We start from the raw sequence: 16778 nt of genomic DNA, 5'->3' as shown, positions 1-16778 counted from the left end.
TGGACTCCTGCCTTGAGAGAGTTTCAGGCCATGGCACAGGGCAAGAGAACCCAGTGGGAACCCAGTGGACTCCTTGAATTGAGGAGGCAGATCTGTAAGTCCATGGAGACTAAAGCTGCTAAGGTTTGCAGGACAGAGTACCAGAGAGGAGAGAGCCACACACAGAGAGATGTTAGACACCAGCAGAGGGTTGCTCTTGAGTATTCAGCTGAAGACCAATCAGCATATGAGGAAATAGTGAAGGTCAGGCTGAGGAAAGAACCTCCCAAAAGGATTTGAGTTTACAGTGCCCAATGCTCATCGAAAGCTGGAACCAGTGCCTATTCCTATCAGCCAGACTGGAGAACCTTATGACTCACAAGGCACTGGAAGAGTGCACAGAAGAGTCTTGCATCAATAGTGGGGAATAATTAGCTCTAGAGAGAGCACTGCACCAGTCATGTCTAACGTATGTGTAGACCAATAACCAAAAGGATCAAAGTGCTCCCAAGTGACTGAGTCCCAGAACAAAGTTCAAGAATGTGTATAGGAGTGCAAAATTAACTAGCACCCACATAGGTTAAATTACAGTATTTGAAATCCAAGAAGATATTACCAGGCACCCAAAAAACTGAGAATGTGTGATGCATAGGTGGAGGTAACCAGTTGAAACCACCCTAGATCTGAGGCAGAAGTTAGAATTAGTGGACAAGAACATTAAAACAGTTATTATAACTATGTAAGTTCCAAAGTTCAAAGAGAGACATGGAAGATATAAAAATACCCCAAATAAAACATCTAGACATAAAAACTACAATTCATGAGATGAAAAATACACAGAAGGATCAACCATAGATTAAACTTTGCAGAAAAAAAGGTGAGTAAACTTGAAATAGAAATGAGAATTAAAAAATAAAAAAGATCATTGCATCAGTGAGCTGTGGGATAATATCAAGTAGCTAATATGTGTGCAGGTGGAGTCCATAAAGAAGAGGAGGGAGAGGTTGGGATGGAAAAAATATTTGAAGAAATGATGACTAAACAAATTCTAGATTTTATGAAAACAGTAAACCCACAGACACAAGTTCAATAAATAGCAAACACAAGAAACAGGAGGACAACTGTACCAAAGCCCATCATAATCAAATAGTGGAAAACCAGTGATAAAGAGAAAAATCTTAGAACCAGCCAGAAGCGGGGAAGAAGCAAGCTGGGAAGAGAGGAACAAAGATCATAGTTGCAGATTTCTAATTGGAAACAATGCAAACAGCAAGGCAGTGCAGTCGCATCTTTAAAGACCTGACAGAAAATAAACCGTCAACCTAGAATTTTATGCCCGCTGAGCGTCTTTCAAAAATAAAAGTAAAATTTTCATCTATACACAAAAGGTGGACAAATCCATTACCAGCGGACACAGCGGACAAGAAATGTTGAAGTCCTTCAGGCAAAAGAGAAATGATACCAGATGGAACTCTGGATCTACATAGAGGAATGAGGAATGGTAGCGGGATGGGTACACATGTAAGATTTTGTTCTTATTATTTATATCTCTTTAAAAGATAATTGATTGCTTAAGTAAAATAAAGACAATATAGTGTGAGGCTTGTAGCAAATGTTAAAATGAAATGTATGGCAAGAATAGTACAAAAACCAGGAGGGGAGAAATGTAAATATACTACTTGGAGGCTCTTCTATCATACCTGATGTGGTATAATATCACCTGAAGATAGATGTGATAAGTTAAAGATGTATATCATAAACCCTAAAAAAATTGAAGCTACAAATTGAATTCAGAGAGTTATAATTAATAAACCTACAGAAGAGAGAAAATGGAATCATAAAAATATACAACTGGGGTGCCTGGCTGGCTCAGTTGGTAGAGCATGTGACTCTTGATCTCCGGGTTGTGAGTTCAAGCCCCATGTTGAGTATAGAAATTACTTAAAAATAAAATCTTTTAAAAAATATATACAACTAATCCAAAAGAAGACAAAAAGATGGAAAAGGGGTATAAAGAACAGAGGGACAAATATAAAACAAATAGCAGGATGGCAGACTTAAACCTAACCATATTGATAATTACATTAAATGTAATGTACATTGAATGTCCCATCAAAGATCATATAAGGCCAAGATAGATTGGATGAAAAAGCAAGACTCAATTATATGCAGACTACAAAAATGCACTTTTTTTTAAGATTTTATTTTTTATTTGAGAGAGAGCGTGCACAGGTGGGGGGCGGAGCAGAGGGAAAGGAAGAGGGAGAAGCAGACTACTCACTGAAGTGTGTAGGCTGACTTGGGGCTTGTTCCCAGCACCCTGAGATCATGACCTGAGCCGAAGTCAGACGCTTAACCAACTGAGCCACCCAAGGACTGCAAAAATGTGCTTTAAATACTAAGATTTACAATAGATTCAAATTAAAAAGATACAAAAAGATACAGCGTGTTAACACTAATCAGAAGAAAGCTGGAGTAGCTTTATTCATTTCAGACAAAGTGGATTTCAGAACAGAGAATATTACCAGAAATAACAAAGATCAAGAGAACATAACAATCCTAAATATTTATGCATCTAATAGAATTTCAAAACACATGAAGCAAAAACTGATAGAACTGCAAATACAAACAAATAAACAAATGGTTATATTTGGAGATTTCAATATACCTCCCTTAATAATTGATGGAACAAATAGAAAGTAGAAAACCCATAAGAATATAGATTCTAAGAACACTGTCAACCATGTTGACCCAATTGACACTTGATAAAACTCTACCCCCAAAATGGCAGAATACACATTCTTCTCCTGTGCACATGGAACATTTACCAAGGTATACCATATTCTGGGCCACAAAATAAACTCAATAAAGTTAAAAGGACTTAAGTCATCTAAAGTATGTCTTCTCACAACAAAAGACATTATAAGAAGGTAAAACTCCAGGTTAATAGCTCTCATGAACATTGATGGAAAAATCCTAATAAAAATCTTAGTAATTTGAATCAATATATAAAAAAGATAGTACATCATGACCAAGTAGGGTTTGTTCTGGGAATGCAAGTTTGGTTTAACATAAAAAATCAATCAGGGGCGATTGGGTGGCTCAATCGGCTAAGCATGATAACTCTTGATCTCAGCTCAGGTCTTGATCTCAGGGTCGTGAGTTTAAACCTCACCCTGGGCTCCACACTGGGCATGGAACCTACTTAAAAAAAAAAAAAATCAGTGTAATTCACCATATTAACAGGCTAAAAGTTTACCTAATGTTTCTCTCAAAAATACAGGGAAGGTATTTGAAATTTCAACATTCATTTCTCATTAAAACTCTCAGAAAATTAGGAATCAGAAAGAACTTCTTCAGTGTGTTAGAGGCTATTTTTGAAAACCCTGTAGCTAACATCATACTTAATGGTAGAAGACTGAATGGTTTTCCCCCATGGTCAGAAACAATGCAAGAATGTCCACTATCATCTCTTTTATTTAAATTACACTGGAAGTTCAAGCCAGCAAAAAGATAACAGAAATAAAAGGCATCCAGATTGGAAAGGAAGAATTAAAACTGTCCCTTATTTGCAGATATAACATAATCATCTAGAATCTACAAAAACAGCTACTAGAACTAGTAAATAATTTAGCATGTTGCTAAATATATACAAAAATAATATGCAAAGTTTAATTTTGTTTCTATGTAATAGCAATTAACAACCAGAAATTGAAATAAATACCATTTACACTAGTACAGATACACAAAATACTAAGAGATAAATCTGACAAAAGATGTTCAAGACTTGTACACTGAAAACCACAAAACATTTCTGAGAGAAATGAAATAAGACCTACATAAATGGAGAGATAGCCCATGTTCCTGGTTTCGAAGACTTGACATTGTCAAGGTGTCAATTCTTCCCCAATTGATTAATGCATTCCCAGTCAAAATTTCCGGAGGGATTTTTCTAGAAATTGAAAAACTGATTCCAAAACTCATATGGAAAATGGAAAGGACCTAGATTGGCCAAAACAACTTTGGAACAGAGCAGTTGTTGGACCAACACTACTGATTTCAAGGTTTACTATATAGTTCTTGTCATTAAGCCCCTGTGATAATGATGCCAAGGGAACTGAATAGAAGATCCAGAAATAGACTCAGCCTATAATCTATAGTGACAAAGAGCAGATAATCGTTTGTGTGTGGTTGGCCAAGTGGCATAGGGCATGAGGGAGGGGTACCTAGAAACACAGAAGCTTTGGGGAGTGAGGTATATGCTCACTATTTTTTTTACGGTGATATTTTTATGGGCGCATACATAGGTTAAAACTTTTCAGAAGGTATACTTCAAATATATTCAGTTTACTGTCAGTTACACCTCAATAAAGCAGCTGGAAAAAACTTAGCGCAGCTTTCAAGTTACACAGAAGAATAAGAATAATGAAGTAATAACTAACATCTACAGAGGACTAGGAAGAGTCAGCACTGTGCTAGCATCTCTCTATCTACCTGTCCTTATTTTATTCTCCTAACAACCTTGTCAAGTAAGTGCTACTTTTAGCCCCTTTTTTACAGATAAGGCCACGGAGATTCCATGATTTTCCCAAGCCAGTAAGCCGTGGAGCCAGAATCTGAACCCAAGGCAGCTGGTTCCAGAGCTGGGGCTCTGAACCACTGTAGGTGTTGATTAAATGTCTTGCCTTTGTCATCTACAGGGGAGAATCACAGAAGAAGCCACAGCTGAGGAACTTCTGTCAGTAGTCCATACTGGAAACACTAGTGAGATGGAGGTAGGGTTTGTGTGCCGGCTGGTGGGCCTCACGAGGTTCACTGCTCTCCACTCAGTGTTGGTGAGCTCTTTCCTCCTCCAGGCCTCCCTGCTTCTCTCTATCAGCTCAGAGCTGACATCTTCTTTAGCACTGACTCCACAAAGCCTCCCTCGATGAAGTCTTTCTCCATTGAGAAATCCTTTATTTGGTGTCCCTTGTACAGCTTGGTCCTAGAAGTTATACTGTTACAGATTCAGGCCAAGGGGTGGTAGCATCTTTCACCAGCAGCCACCCCTGGGGCACTTCTTTATCCTTTGTTGGTTTCCCTTCTCCCTGCCCACACCTTCACATATGGTCCTTTATTGAACCTCCTTGGTCTGTTTCGCTGGAGTGTGCCCTCTGTTTCCTGCTAGAAACCCAAGGATTCAGGTCATTTGGCAGGGCTTTGTGGACCCTGCTTGGGATTTTGGATTTTTCCTAAGGAGCAGAGGCAGGCTTTGAAAGTTTTAAGTGGGAGATTCACATGATCAGATACTCTCATGCCCCAGTGGTGAGCCCAGTTTTGAGCTTTCAGTGGATTCCCCATTGCCTCTTCTGGACTTGTGAGTCAACCTGAGAAGTCTGGAGAGCCCTTGAAGGAACAGGAAGTTGGGTCATCTCCACAGAGATCTGGGAGGACCACATAACTGGAACACTAATCCCAGACATCGGAATTCTGAGAGATGGCCAGATTTTGGTACTCCTTTCTTCTCCAGATTCTGAGAAATTAGGAAGCCTACACAGAAGTCAGTAGGGATAAAGGTGCCACTTGATTTTGGCCAAAACTGAACTGGAGAACAAAGCTTGGACCTGTGACAAGTGCATTTCCTAATTCCCCCCCACTGAATCCAGTGTACACACCTGGCTAGAGGCAGGACTTCACTGCCGGAGCAGGTTCTGCCCTCCTGGGCCGAGTGTGTGGAGGATAGGAGAACTCATGCAGTCAGGAGCAGGATGTGCTGCTAGGAAGAGAGTGTATCAGGCCAGCGGGGGCCCATTTTCCAAATCTCGCTGTGGCACCTGCCGTGGGACCCTACCCATGTCCTTCTGGCACTGCTCATTCCTCAGTACTCGAGGACAGGGACTTCAGGTGCCTGGTCTTTCTCTGGCGCCGTGCTGCAGGCAGGTCAGAATCTTTGGGGAGCAACCATCAGACAATGACTGAAGGTAGTTGGAGAATCAATACCCCAGTTCCTTTGCCTCTTAGGTGGGACAGCTCTGAGATGTATTCTCCACAGTCTCCCAGGGATCTCAGTGGGATTGGGTGGGACACTCTGCATTGGTGTACTTCCCTCCCTTGTCTCCCTTCCCCACTCTCCTTGCAGAATTTCCTGGCATCACTCCCCAAATAAACTTAGCTCAGAGTTTGCTTCTGGGGACACCCACGCCAGGGCACTGACTCCTCAGGTTCTGGGGAGGAATGAGGCATGGAGCAGAGGGTGAGGCATGCTCTATTTCTAAGAGATAGCTATACCTGTAGGGACCCAAATCAGAATGTGGATATGGAGGAGGGGACAGGATGGTCCCTGCTGCATTAGACGTACTGGACCCCCAGAGGGCATCTGGGTCAACAAGGTGGATTGATGCCCTATGTTTATCTCTGGAAAAAACCACAGAAATGACAGTAAAGCAATAAGAAGTGGGGCACAAATCCACAAAGACAACAAGACTAGGAGAGGAGATATTGGAAGGTGAGCCCTTTCAAAATGTTGAGAATGAAGAAAATCGATGGAGGAGTTTACACTGGCTTAGCACAGCGGAGAAAGGAGAAGGTCCAGCACCACTGTGAGGGGAGGCACTAGCAGAAAGCGGGTACCTTCTCCTCCTGTGTCCACAAAACGCCCAGGGCCTGGGGCTTCTGGAAGGCAGGGCGAAGACTGGGCTCAAGTGAGGGGTCTGACAGTCTGCTATGCAGTGTTGGGGACACTAGAGTCCTTGCAGACAGCACCTGGCCTGTCTACTCAAGTGAAATAACTAGATGACTGTCCTCTGGTTAGAGGGGACAGAAGCAGCTCTAAATTCAGGTTCAGCCCGCACTGTGTGAGGCTGTGTAATGGGGAAAAGGCAGAACAGACAAGTGGAACTCTCCATTTCAAATGGAGAAACCTCTGTCCTCTCCTCCTACCATGTTCTCCAAATGCCAGAAGCCAGGTCTTTGTATTAGATTTTTATCACTATGGTAACAAATTACCATGAACTTAGTGGCTTAAAACAACATAAATTTATTCTTATACAGTTCTGGAGGTCAGAAACCCAAACTGGTGCTAAGATTCAGGTGCAGGCAGGACTCTGTTCCTTCTGGGGCCTCTAGGGGAGAATCCCTCCCTTTGCTTTTGCTAGCTTCTGGAAGACACTTGCATTCCTTTGGCATGTGGTACCTTCCTCCATCTTCAAAGCTGGTAGCACTGTATCTTCGTCTCTTGACTCTGACCCTCCTGCCCTTTTTTTATAAGGGACCCTTCTGATTTTATTGGGCCTACCTAGATAATCCCACATAATCTCCTTGTCTTAAAATCTTAACTTAATGACCTCTGCAGAGTCCCTGTTGCTCTGTAAAATGCACAGGTCCTGGGGATTGGGCCATGTACAGTTTGGGGGGCCACTGTTCTGCCTATCACAGTCTCCAAGAAATTGAGCACATATTCAGAGACATGGGGATAAATACCAAAGAAATGAGAAAGTTGAAAGGGCTAGCCAATGGGAAGAGGAATTGGAGGGACAGGGGACTCCTGATTTTCTTTATAAGGTTTTAGTGCTGATATTATTTTAATGTTTGATGTATTACTTTGACTTAAAAGAACTCTGAGAAGGATCTCAGAATGAATCATTTTCCTCTAATTGAGCTCTGACACCTTCTTAGACACCCCTAAAATGAGCCTGGAAGGTCTAACAGTAACTTTCCGGGTGGCTCCCGCCAATTGGACCTCCCTGGGCTCCACCTCATCACCAAACTGCCCAACAGTCCCAAGATCCAAAAATTCCTGTAGCACAAAATCACAGTGAAAACACTTTGGAAAGCAGAGGTATTTTGCTTATGGAACTGATAGGTATTTAGTACTACCACACTCTTAACTTCTCCCCAGCGTTGCAGTTGAAATATGCACTTTCACACTTTCCTATGTGAAAGACCAATGGAAACCATTCGTTTTCTGACCTTCACGTAAGGACTTCTTTCAATCCCTTTATAAATCTTGAATATCTCATTAAGAACATCTCATTAAAACTAGGCCTGGCTCAGGACGATTTGTTTCAGGTGAGACTGTCATATCTGTCCTAGAGAGACCGTATAATGTAGAGATGATGCAACCACTAGCCCATTAAATTGCAGAAAATGAATAGGATTCCTGCTTGTTTCCTCATGTCTCCTTGCTGTAGGACATAGAAAACCTCACTCAGCAGTCCACTATGGGTGATACAGATGGCTGTGTCAGCTGTTTGAGATTGGCATCCATTTCGATGCCCGAGGAGACCAGCGACTTTCGCCCCATCTACAAGGGAGCCTCAGCTGCTTTTTGTATTCAGCTCTTTTGTATTGAGGAGAAATACGAAGCAAGGCAAGTACTGGTTGTCTATCATGGTAAGAATTTTCTCACGGCAATGGTGGCCTCACATTTTAATCTTATAGAGCCCTTGGTTTCCAAACGTGGCCTCACATCCTAATCCCGCTTTTTGTTTTTTTTTTTTTTGTTTTGTTTTGTTTTTTTAAGCATAGATTTCTGGGCCCCAGTCCCAGAGGTTTCAGTCCATAAAATTTGGGCAAGGGCCACAAAACTGGACTGCCCAGGTTTTGGCTCACCTGTGTAACAGTTGGAGAACTGGAAAATCATCACTTATGTAACCACATGCTGCTCTCCTTTCTCTACAGTTTGCATTTGGGGGGTGCCTGGGTGGCTCAGTTGTTAAGCGTCTGCCTTTGGCTCAGGTCATGATCCCAGGGTCCTGGGATCGAGCCCCACATCAGGCTCCCTGCTCGGAAGGAGGCCTGCTTCTCCCTCTCCCACTCCCCCTGCTTGTGTTCCCTCTCTCCCTGTGTCTCTCTCTGTCAAATAAATAAATAAATAATCTTTAGAAAAAAATAAAAAAAATAAAGTTTGCATTTGTGGGGAGCTTTGGATTTAGGTGATTGCTTGTCTGGAGTCTTTTGGTGCAAGTATCAGAAAATCCAACCCCAACTGGCTTTTAAAAAATGGAATAATTGCCTCATATCACAAAGGATAAGTCCACTGGTGGGATTGATTTTCAATGTGGCTTGATTCAAGATAACCCCATCCAGTTCCAAGTTTCTCTCTCTGCCTCCTGCCTCTGGTTCCCTGCTGCTGGCTTCTTTCTCAGGACAGTGTCCCCTCTTGGAGCCAAAGAAATGGACAGTGGGCTCAGGCTCTGTACCAGAAACTAGTGAGGAGGACTTTGAGCCTGGCTTTCTAGCTAAAGCCCCATCGGGCCTGATCAGACTATGCTCTCATTCCTGAGCTGATGGATGGGCCAGACCAGGACATGATGACAGCTTAGTCCTTTGCCTCGTGCTCCCCCCCACCCAAATTTGGGGCTGGAGCCTTACCCATGTGTAATCTGAGGGGGGCTAGTATGACACCGAACAACAATCCAGGGAAGTTGCTAGAAGGAGGAGGCATGGTGCCAGACAAAGCCTGGGTACCCACCAGACCACTCAGTCACCCCACTTCCTATCCCCATGTGTTCAGTGCTTGCTGCCATCTATAGTATGGAAGTGGACCTTTGACCTCAATGCCTAGATTCCACATCTCCTTTGGAATTCCCACCAACTCCACCATTTTATTCACAGAACAATCTGGAAGAGAAAAAGATTGGCTCATTTTGATAGACCGGAAAGTTCAAAGTATCCTTTAGATGACCGACAATACTGCTGGACATTTCCTTCTTAGAGAATGTATTTAAACATGCTCCCAGTTTCTCAATCTCATTTAGAATCATGTTTTACTTGTACTTTTTTCCTCTTAAGTTTTCAATTTCTTTGGAAATCTTAGAAGTTGAAAAGGGAAATCTTTATTTTACTTATATTGTGGACATCTAAAAAGCCTATAAGCCCTTCTAGATTAGTTGTGTATATTTATTTTTCCCTGTGCATTCAGATATGATTGTGCTTAGAATGTGACTTTTGAATTTTCAGACAGAAATTTGATGATCCATTATGGTTTGCCTGTGACTCTACAACCACAGGTGGTCAGAAAATCTTTTGTAGGTAAAAGAGAAAAAGATCAGAATTGCTTATAATACACCCACATCTCTCTGACAGCTCTAACAAAAAAGGGAGGATTATGTCACAGAATGACTATTGAGCCTCTTTGAATGCACAGGTTATTAATTGCTATAATAATGTCTTTAGTTATAGAAAAATACTTTATTAATGAAATATGAAGCTTATGACTTTCTGCAACTTGATTAATGTTCAGCTAGACATGAATTCCGACTAGTGGTTGGCCATCACTGCTTGACAGGAAGAGAGCCATAAATCTCTTTAAATATATACTGATACTGCATTTGCTTGCAGGTCGGTGACAATGCTTACTGTCTTGTTTACAGGTCACTGGACTTTATGAATTTCGTCTTCAGTCTTTTTCCTGTAAGTACATGCTGAATTTTGAGTAATATAATTGGTTTTCTAAGCTAAAAAAGTTATAGAAAAGTAAAATGCCATATTCACTGTCCAAGCATGTTCATTGCTATGAATGTTGAGGTTTGAATTGCTTCCATGTTCTGAAAATAAGGTTGAATGACATATCATGAACTCTTCAAAATATTGTCATTGCTGGTTCTAATAGTTCCCTTTCAGTGTCTAATTTCTTTTAAGGATAGCTTTCACGGTGTTTTGTTAGAATCAAATCATTAATAGAATGCTGGTAGTACATGAAAATTTCAGAAACGACACAAAAATGGATTAGACCGCCATATTACTTTATAGCTTACATTGGCTCAGAGAATTCTGAAACCATTAGATTGCTTTTCTGAGAGTAGGAAAGTAGGAATTTGTGGCTGATTTTCTGGTTGGCGTCACCCGACACAGTGCCTGATGTGGGGTAAGCACTCAACCCATTACGACAGGTTTGGTGGATGGGCCTCAGGCAAACAGACCAGTGCAAACAACATCCTCCATTGCTGTCCTCTGCCTTCATTTTTGGCTCATTGTTGTCAAGGGATAGAGATTCTAATCAATTTCTCACTTTATTGGAGGGAAGAAAGTGGGGAAGGAAGATGATTGAGGAAAAGATGGATTTTTATAAAGATGTTTTCCCTGCCTTGCCTATCAGTTAAGGCAAGTCAATAACTAGACTTCTTCAGTTGGCTAATTACAAGAAAAATATCTATTGTCTTATTTTTCCTGATACTCTTTCTACTGAGGCAAAAACCAAATGTGGTTTAATTATGTTTCCTAAAGCCTATGTGATCATAGGTTGTATTTCCTTATTTTGTTAATATAATGAAGCCTTGTAGTAATGTTCTCCATTGTTCTTGTAACATTTTTGGGATTAATTTTAAGGCATTTTGAAGCTCATAAAGCAATGTAGATTATCCTAAGGTAGGCTTTACAAAGCCAGTTTCCCTCAGAGATGCCCCAAAGTAATTTTGCTACATTTAAATTCACTCCTGCTTTGAAGTCCATGTAAAGGCAGATCTTCAACATTACAAAACCACGCTGGCTTTAAAAAGGTAAAAGACACTTTTATGGTTTAATTCTATTTTATTTCGGGATATGCAGAGAGAGGAACAAAATACTTTTATAATTCATCCTTAAATCCTTCAAATCTAAGTCAAAGCAATTCATTATAGTCTCCTCCTCCCAGAGGAAGCCCACTGAGACTTGGCACCCATTCCTTATTTTCAGCTTGAGTATTTCAACAAGTTGACTTTCAAGTTCCCCAAAAGGAGCTGTGTTATTTTGCTAGAAAGAAGGAAGGTAAGGTCAAACAATGATTCACTCCTTTGGTTTGCACAAATGTCCCCAGAGTTTTAGATTACCACAAGTAATGCCTTCACAGGGTTCAGGAGGAGGCGAGATCCCAAAGGGACAAATTAGCTCGGGGAAGAGCAGGCCACTCCTGCAGGCACCTGGCAGAGGGTCAAGTGGGATGTGTGGAACACAGATGGTCTAGGACAGCTCTGTCCAATAGACAACAAATTTGAGCCACATAAGTAATGTAAATATTATAGCAGCCACATTAAAAAAAAAAAGCAAAAAAGACGCAGGTGAAATCAATTTTAATAATATATTTTATTTAACTGAATATGCCCCCAATTTAATCATTTTCACATGTAATCAGTATGAAAAGCTATTGAGATATTTTACAGTCTTTTCCCCAGTGTTTGAAATCTAAAATGTATTATTACACCTGTGGCACATTTCAATACAAACACTAAATTTTCATCAGAAATACTTGATGTGCGTTTAGATTTCATAAAATTGACAGTTGCATAAGTAGATTCATATACCCAAGTTGTTCCAACATACATAAAACTTTTCCAATAACTGAACTGAGTATCAGTTTTTTAATTTAAATTTTAAATTATTTAAAATTAAATAAAAACCCAGTTCTCCAGTCACACTAGCCACATTCCCAAATGCCCCGTGTCCGGACATGGCTGCTGGTTCCCGTATTGGGCAGTGCAGATCTCCGGGGTGAGTGGCAGCTCTGAGGACATCTGGATCCTCCTATGCCTGCTAACTAAACACACTTCCCAGGTTAAACACATCCTTAGATCTGTTCACCTGAATGGGATCACGTCATGATAAAATACAGACGTCCATTCATGTAGAAGACAGGATTTTAAAGATGAAAAGGCCCGGATCACCACCCTCTCATCTCAGAGGAAGGGGCCGGGGCTGGTGCTCTATCACTTAGCAAGCCTAGGGCTGACACCCGTGCTGCCTCATTGCCTCCAGGGTGCAAGCGAATTTGCCAGCACAAAGGACCTTACTCTCAAAACTGACTTCCACAGAAGAGCTATGCAAATGGGTCCCATGGTTTACAATATTCATTTATTTAGGTTTCAGCCAGACTTGCAGAGATTTTCTCAGTGTGCCTGCAGTTCCTTATCCTCTTGAATTTCATATGATTACTTTCCAAATTATAGGAAAGTTGAACTTGAATACCCTGTCCTTTACACATTTTATCCCCTATTTTCTGTACTGTTTTACAGCGGGAATTTGTTAGTGATGAATGGTTTCTGATTCTTTTCCCGGGTGTCCTGATCACCAATCCTGTTAGGACAAGAACTTCTGCATCATTTCTCTGCCGCACCTTACCCCTGAGTTTGTCCTCATCCAGAACTTCGTGAAGATTGTCCCCTTCAACAACTGTACGCTGGAGCAGGATCTCTATGTCTTCCATCGGGCTGGATTGCTCAAGTAAGTCGGCATACGTTTGGCCAAAAGACAATCCATGAAATTAACCAAAGAGAATGGAACAAGGAGCTTGCTACCACTTGAACTTAATGATTTCTTTTAAAAATTGTTTTACTGGTGGAGGGCTTGATCAAGTGATTTTAACCTATTGGTTAGGGAAAAGGTCATATTAAGAGTCACCTGTCCAGTCAGACATTTTATTGTCAATAAAAGACCATTTGATACCAAAACAGAAAAACTGACCAAAAAAATAAAATGGCCAGACTGTTTGCATATGAAGAAAAACAAACAAACAAAAAATAATGGATATTTAAGAATCTTCAAACTTATTCATCAGGGGAAAGGAAACCCAGATAAGAATGAGACATCATTTTTGATCACTTGGCAAGATCTAAAATAGAGAAGCATTCAGTTCTAATGAGACAATGTAGCAGTGGTGAGAATATAATTGACATGAAATTTCCAAGGACAATTTGGCCAGAATGCTGCAGGGGTTCATATCCTTCAATTCTTTAATTCCACTCCTAGAAATATATCCTAAAAACTGGTTGCAGAGATGCAAACAAAAATTTATATATAAGGATTAAAGATATTGGAAATACTCTGAATGCCTAATAATAGGAGAATGTTTAAATACTTATATGAAGTATAAGTATGAAGGAATTATAACTCTGCAATTCATTTAAAGAATTTTTAATGAATGGAAAATGCTCAGAATGTAATGCTAAGCTCATACCAGTATATAAAACAGCATTTAAAGATGACCTAAATTGCTAAAGAAAGAAAAAACATGAATAAACTGGAGTAAAGGGGGACATGCTGATGTGATACTATGCTGTGCTATCCGACCCTTCTTGTTCAGGACTAAAGAACTCACTTTCTAACTGTGGGATGTGTGAGCACCAGCAGCTTGAAGCTGGGTCCCTCTTGAAAGAGATCGCCCCGGACTGAAGAGAAGGGCTTTGCCCAAGTTTGCCCCTCCTTACGGGGTGGAGGATCCTAAGAGCTCACCCCAATAAATCCCAGCCTGTAGAGCTCTGTGTGAGGCTGCCTCCCCCAGGGAACCTGACCTGCAACACTAGAGGGGGTCAACAGTTGCCCCTGGGCAGTACTAGGAATATCTGGGATGATTTTTAATCCCCTTCTTTACATTGCCTAAAATTTGGAATTCTACACCCAGCTTGAATACTGCCTAGGATTCTTGAGCTGACAAGTAGTAGAAACCCATCCAATTGGCTTAAGTAACTGGAGAATTTTTTATCATACAGAGTCAAGTGAAGAATCCAGTCAAGTGAAGAATCCATGCATCCAATCAATGGCAATGCTGGTTTCATAGAGGGTTAGTTAGTCCTATTTGATCTGTCTCTTCCAGGTTGACCCTTCTTAGCCCAGTGCTTCCTCTGTGGTTGCAGGATGGGTGAGGTAGCTTTAGACCTTTTATCACTTCAAGTCCAAGGGGAAAAGAGTGGTGGGTATGCTTCCTTTCAGAAGCCCCAACACTAAAGTCTATTTGCCTCTCATTGGCTCAGATCATGTCCTGTGCTGACCCATCACTGGACCAGAGGCTGCTGGTTGGCATCATTTAGGTCTGTTTCCAGAGCTCAGGAGTTGGAGGGCTGCATTGCCAGACACAAATCTGGGGGCATCGCTGAAGAAACGGGCCGTTGAGCTGCTCCCTACAGCTCTGTTTCAGGACAGGACCTCTTGATCAATAGAAAATGAACAGTATATGTGTGATAGGAATAATATCAATACTTTGCGTTTTCTATAATTTACCTTTTTTAAGCTAAGGTCTTATACATGTAGTCTTATTCTTACAAGATATCATGGAGTTCATCAAACTGTGCATTTAAAATGGGTGCATTTTATAGAATGTAAATGAGACCTCAGTAAAATTACTGCAAAATCTTACTGAAAATGGATTGGTGGAGTAGTTTCAGAGAGCTTTCTCTATAATTGATACATTAGCGTTTTAAGTGAAACTTTGAGAAACATCCTAAATGATCACTTTATGTTTGGGGGCTGGCTAAATGTATTTTGGCATATTCATTCAGCACATTACTATACAGATTTTGAAAAACTAGAAACAGATCTATGGAATGATATCCAGGGTGGTGAGAAAAGCAAGTAGTCAAACAGTAATAGCAATAGCACTGATAGCTTACATGTATGGAAGGTTTATAGCATTTTGGTCACTTTCTTAATCACTTTCCCTGTATCAGTATGTGCAGTGACCTTATTAGCTAGGTACCATTATAATTATCCCCATCTTACAGGTAAAGAAACAGACTCAGAGAGGTTAGGTAATTAGTTCAAAGTGACTCAGCAGGGTGTGGCAGAGCTCGTATTAGAACTAAGGCAGTTGGGGCACCTGGGTGGCTCAGTCAGTTAAGTGTCCAGCTCTTAATTTCGGCCCAAGTCATGATCTCAGGGTCCTGGGATCGAGCCCCGCATGGGGCTCCGTGCTCAGTGCAGAGTCGGCTTGAGATTCTTCCTCTCCTTCTCCCTTTGCCCCTCTCCACCCTGCTCTCATAGGCTCTATGTCTCTCTCTCTTAAAAAAAAAAAAAAAAAAAAAAAAGAACTAAGGCAGTTACCTTCCAGAGTCAACACATCACCACTTCACATATTGCTTCTCTTTACTGTGTTTTCAGGTGAAGCCACTGCAACAGAAAGACCCCAAAACACAGTGGCTTGAGTCAGATAGAAATTCCACCTCTATCACACAGTAGTGCCAACGTGAGCAGAAGAGCAGCATTTTCCCCATGAAGTTGTGCAGGGACCAAGATTCCTTCTCTTACTGCTTCCTCATCTGGTAGAGTAAGGGTGTTTACCTAACATCTGCATAATGAGTCAGGGGTCTGTGAATTTGCATGGAAAGAAAAACTCCATCTTTATTTTACTAAGCTCTAATTGAAATTTAGTGTGTGCTTCCATTGTGAATGGAGGCAACATGCCTCAGAAGTGTTCCCGAAGCCACGACTTTGTAACCAGTAGAAATCATGGATATTTTCATATGTTACAGTTGTTCCAGATGTCTCAAAATATGTATGCTCATCCTACTTTGAAATTTCCCTAAATTTATTCTAACCAGAACTTGTTACCTAATGCATTAATTAGGAGGCATAGATATTACTAAAACACCCATTTTTAAACATTTTGGTAACTCTATTTCAATATAATTCATTGTCTTTTATTTTACACATTTAAAAACATTAGTCTGAGCAGGGGCCCTAGCATCACCAGACTGCCAGAGGGGTCCATGGCACACAAAATTTCTAGACCACGGCCAGAGTGGGCTTGTCTCCTTCTCATGCTTCGAGCTGGCTCAGAACATGACCACATTTCAGCCCATGGAGAAGGGTAGGAAGAGAAATGAAGAAGCACTTCCCTTTTATGGAATTTACATCACTTCTGTGCATAGTCTGTGGTCAGGAAGTTGGTTGCATGGCTGGGGGCATGTCACTGATAGGTTGGTGTGTGCCCAGAGTTGGTTCTGTTATTAAAAAGAAGAAGGGGGGAAATGATACTGTAGACCCATCACATCTAGTTTTTATGTTGCATAAATATAGAAGATCTAGAAAGGTACACAGGACTTTATTAACTTTATTAACTTTGGGTACACAGGACT

At 41.0% G+C, this 16778-nt stretch overlaps 1 protein-coding gene across 5 annotated transcripts in view; it reads left to right on the top strand.

Annotated features, from left to right (window-relative positions):
* Positions 1-16778, top strand: part of CFAP61 (cilia and flagella associated protein 61) — a 302051-nt gene that overhangs the window by 76890 nt on the left and 208383 nt on the right. For 4 of the 5 annotated variants that reach the window (XM_027623975.2, XM_027623973.2, XM_027623974.1 and 1 more), the window contains 4 exons: positions 4680-4754; positions 8148-8326; positions 10332-10371; positions 13013-13152. In XM_027623975.2, the coding sequence (XP_027479776.1) occupies positions 4680-4754; positions 8148-8326; positions 10332-10371; positions 13013-13152 (434 nt within the window). Of the gene's footprint in view, positions 1-4679; positions 4755-8147; positions 8327-10331; positions 10372-13012; positions 13153-14678; positions 15617-16778 lie in introns of those variants that run through there. The other variant, XM_027623979.2, reaches the window with a different exon arrangement.

This window comes from Zalophus californianus, chromosome 8 (assembly GCF_009762305.2).
Source record: "Zalophus californianus isolate mZalCal1 chromosome 8, mZalCal1.pri.v2, whole genome shotgun sequence".
Taxonomy (NCBI): Eukaryota; Metazoa; Chordata; class Mammalia; order Carnivora; family Otariidae; genus Zalophus; species Zalophus californianus.
The sequence above is the reverse complement of the archived record's forward strand: the minus strand, read 5'-3'. Positions and strand labels throughout refer to the sequence as shown.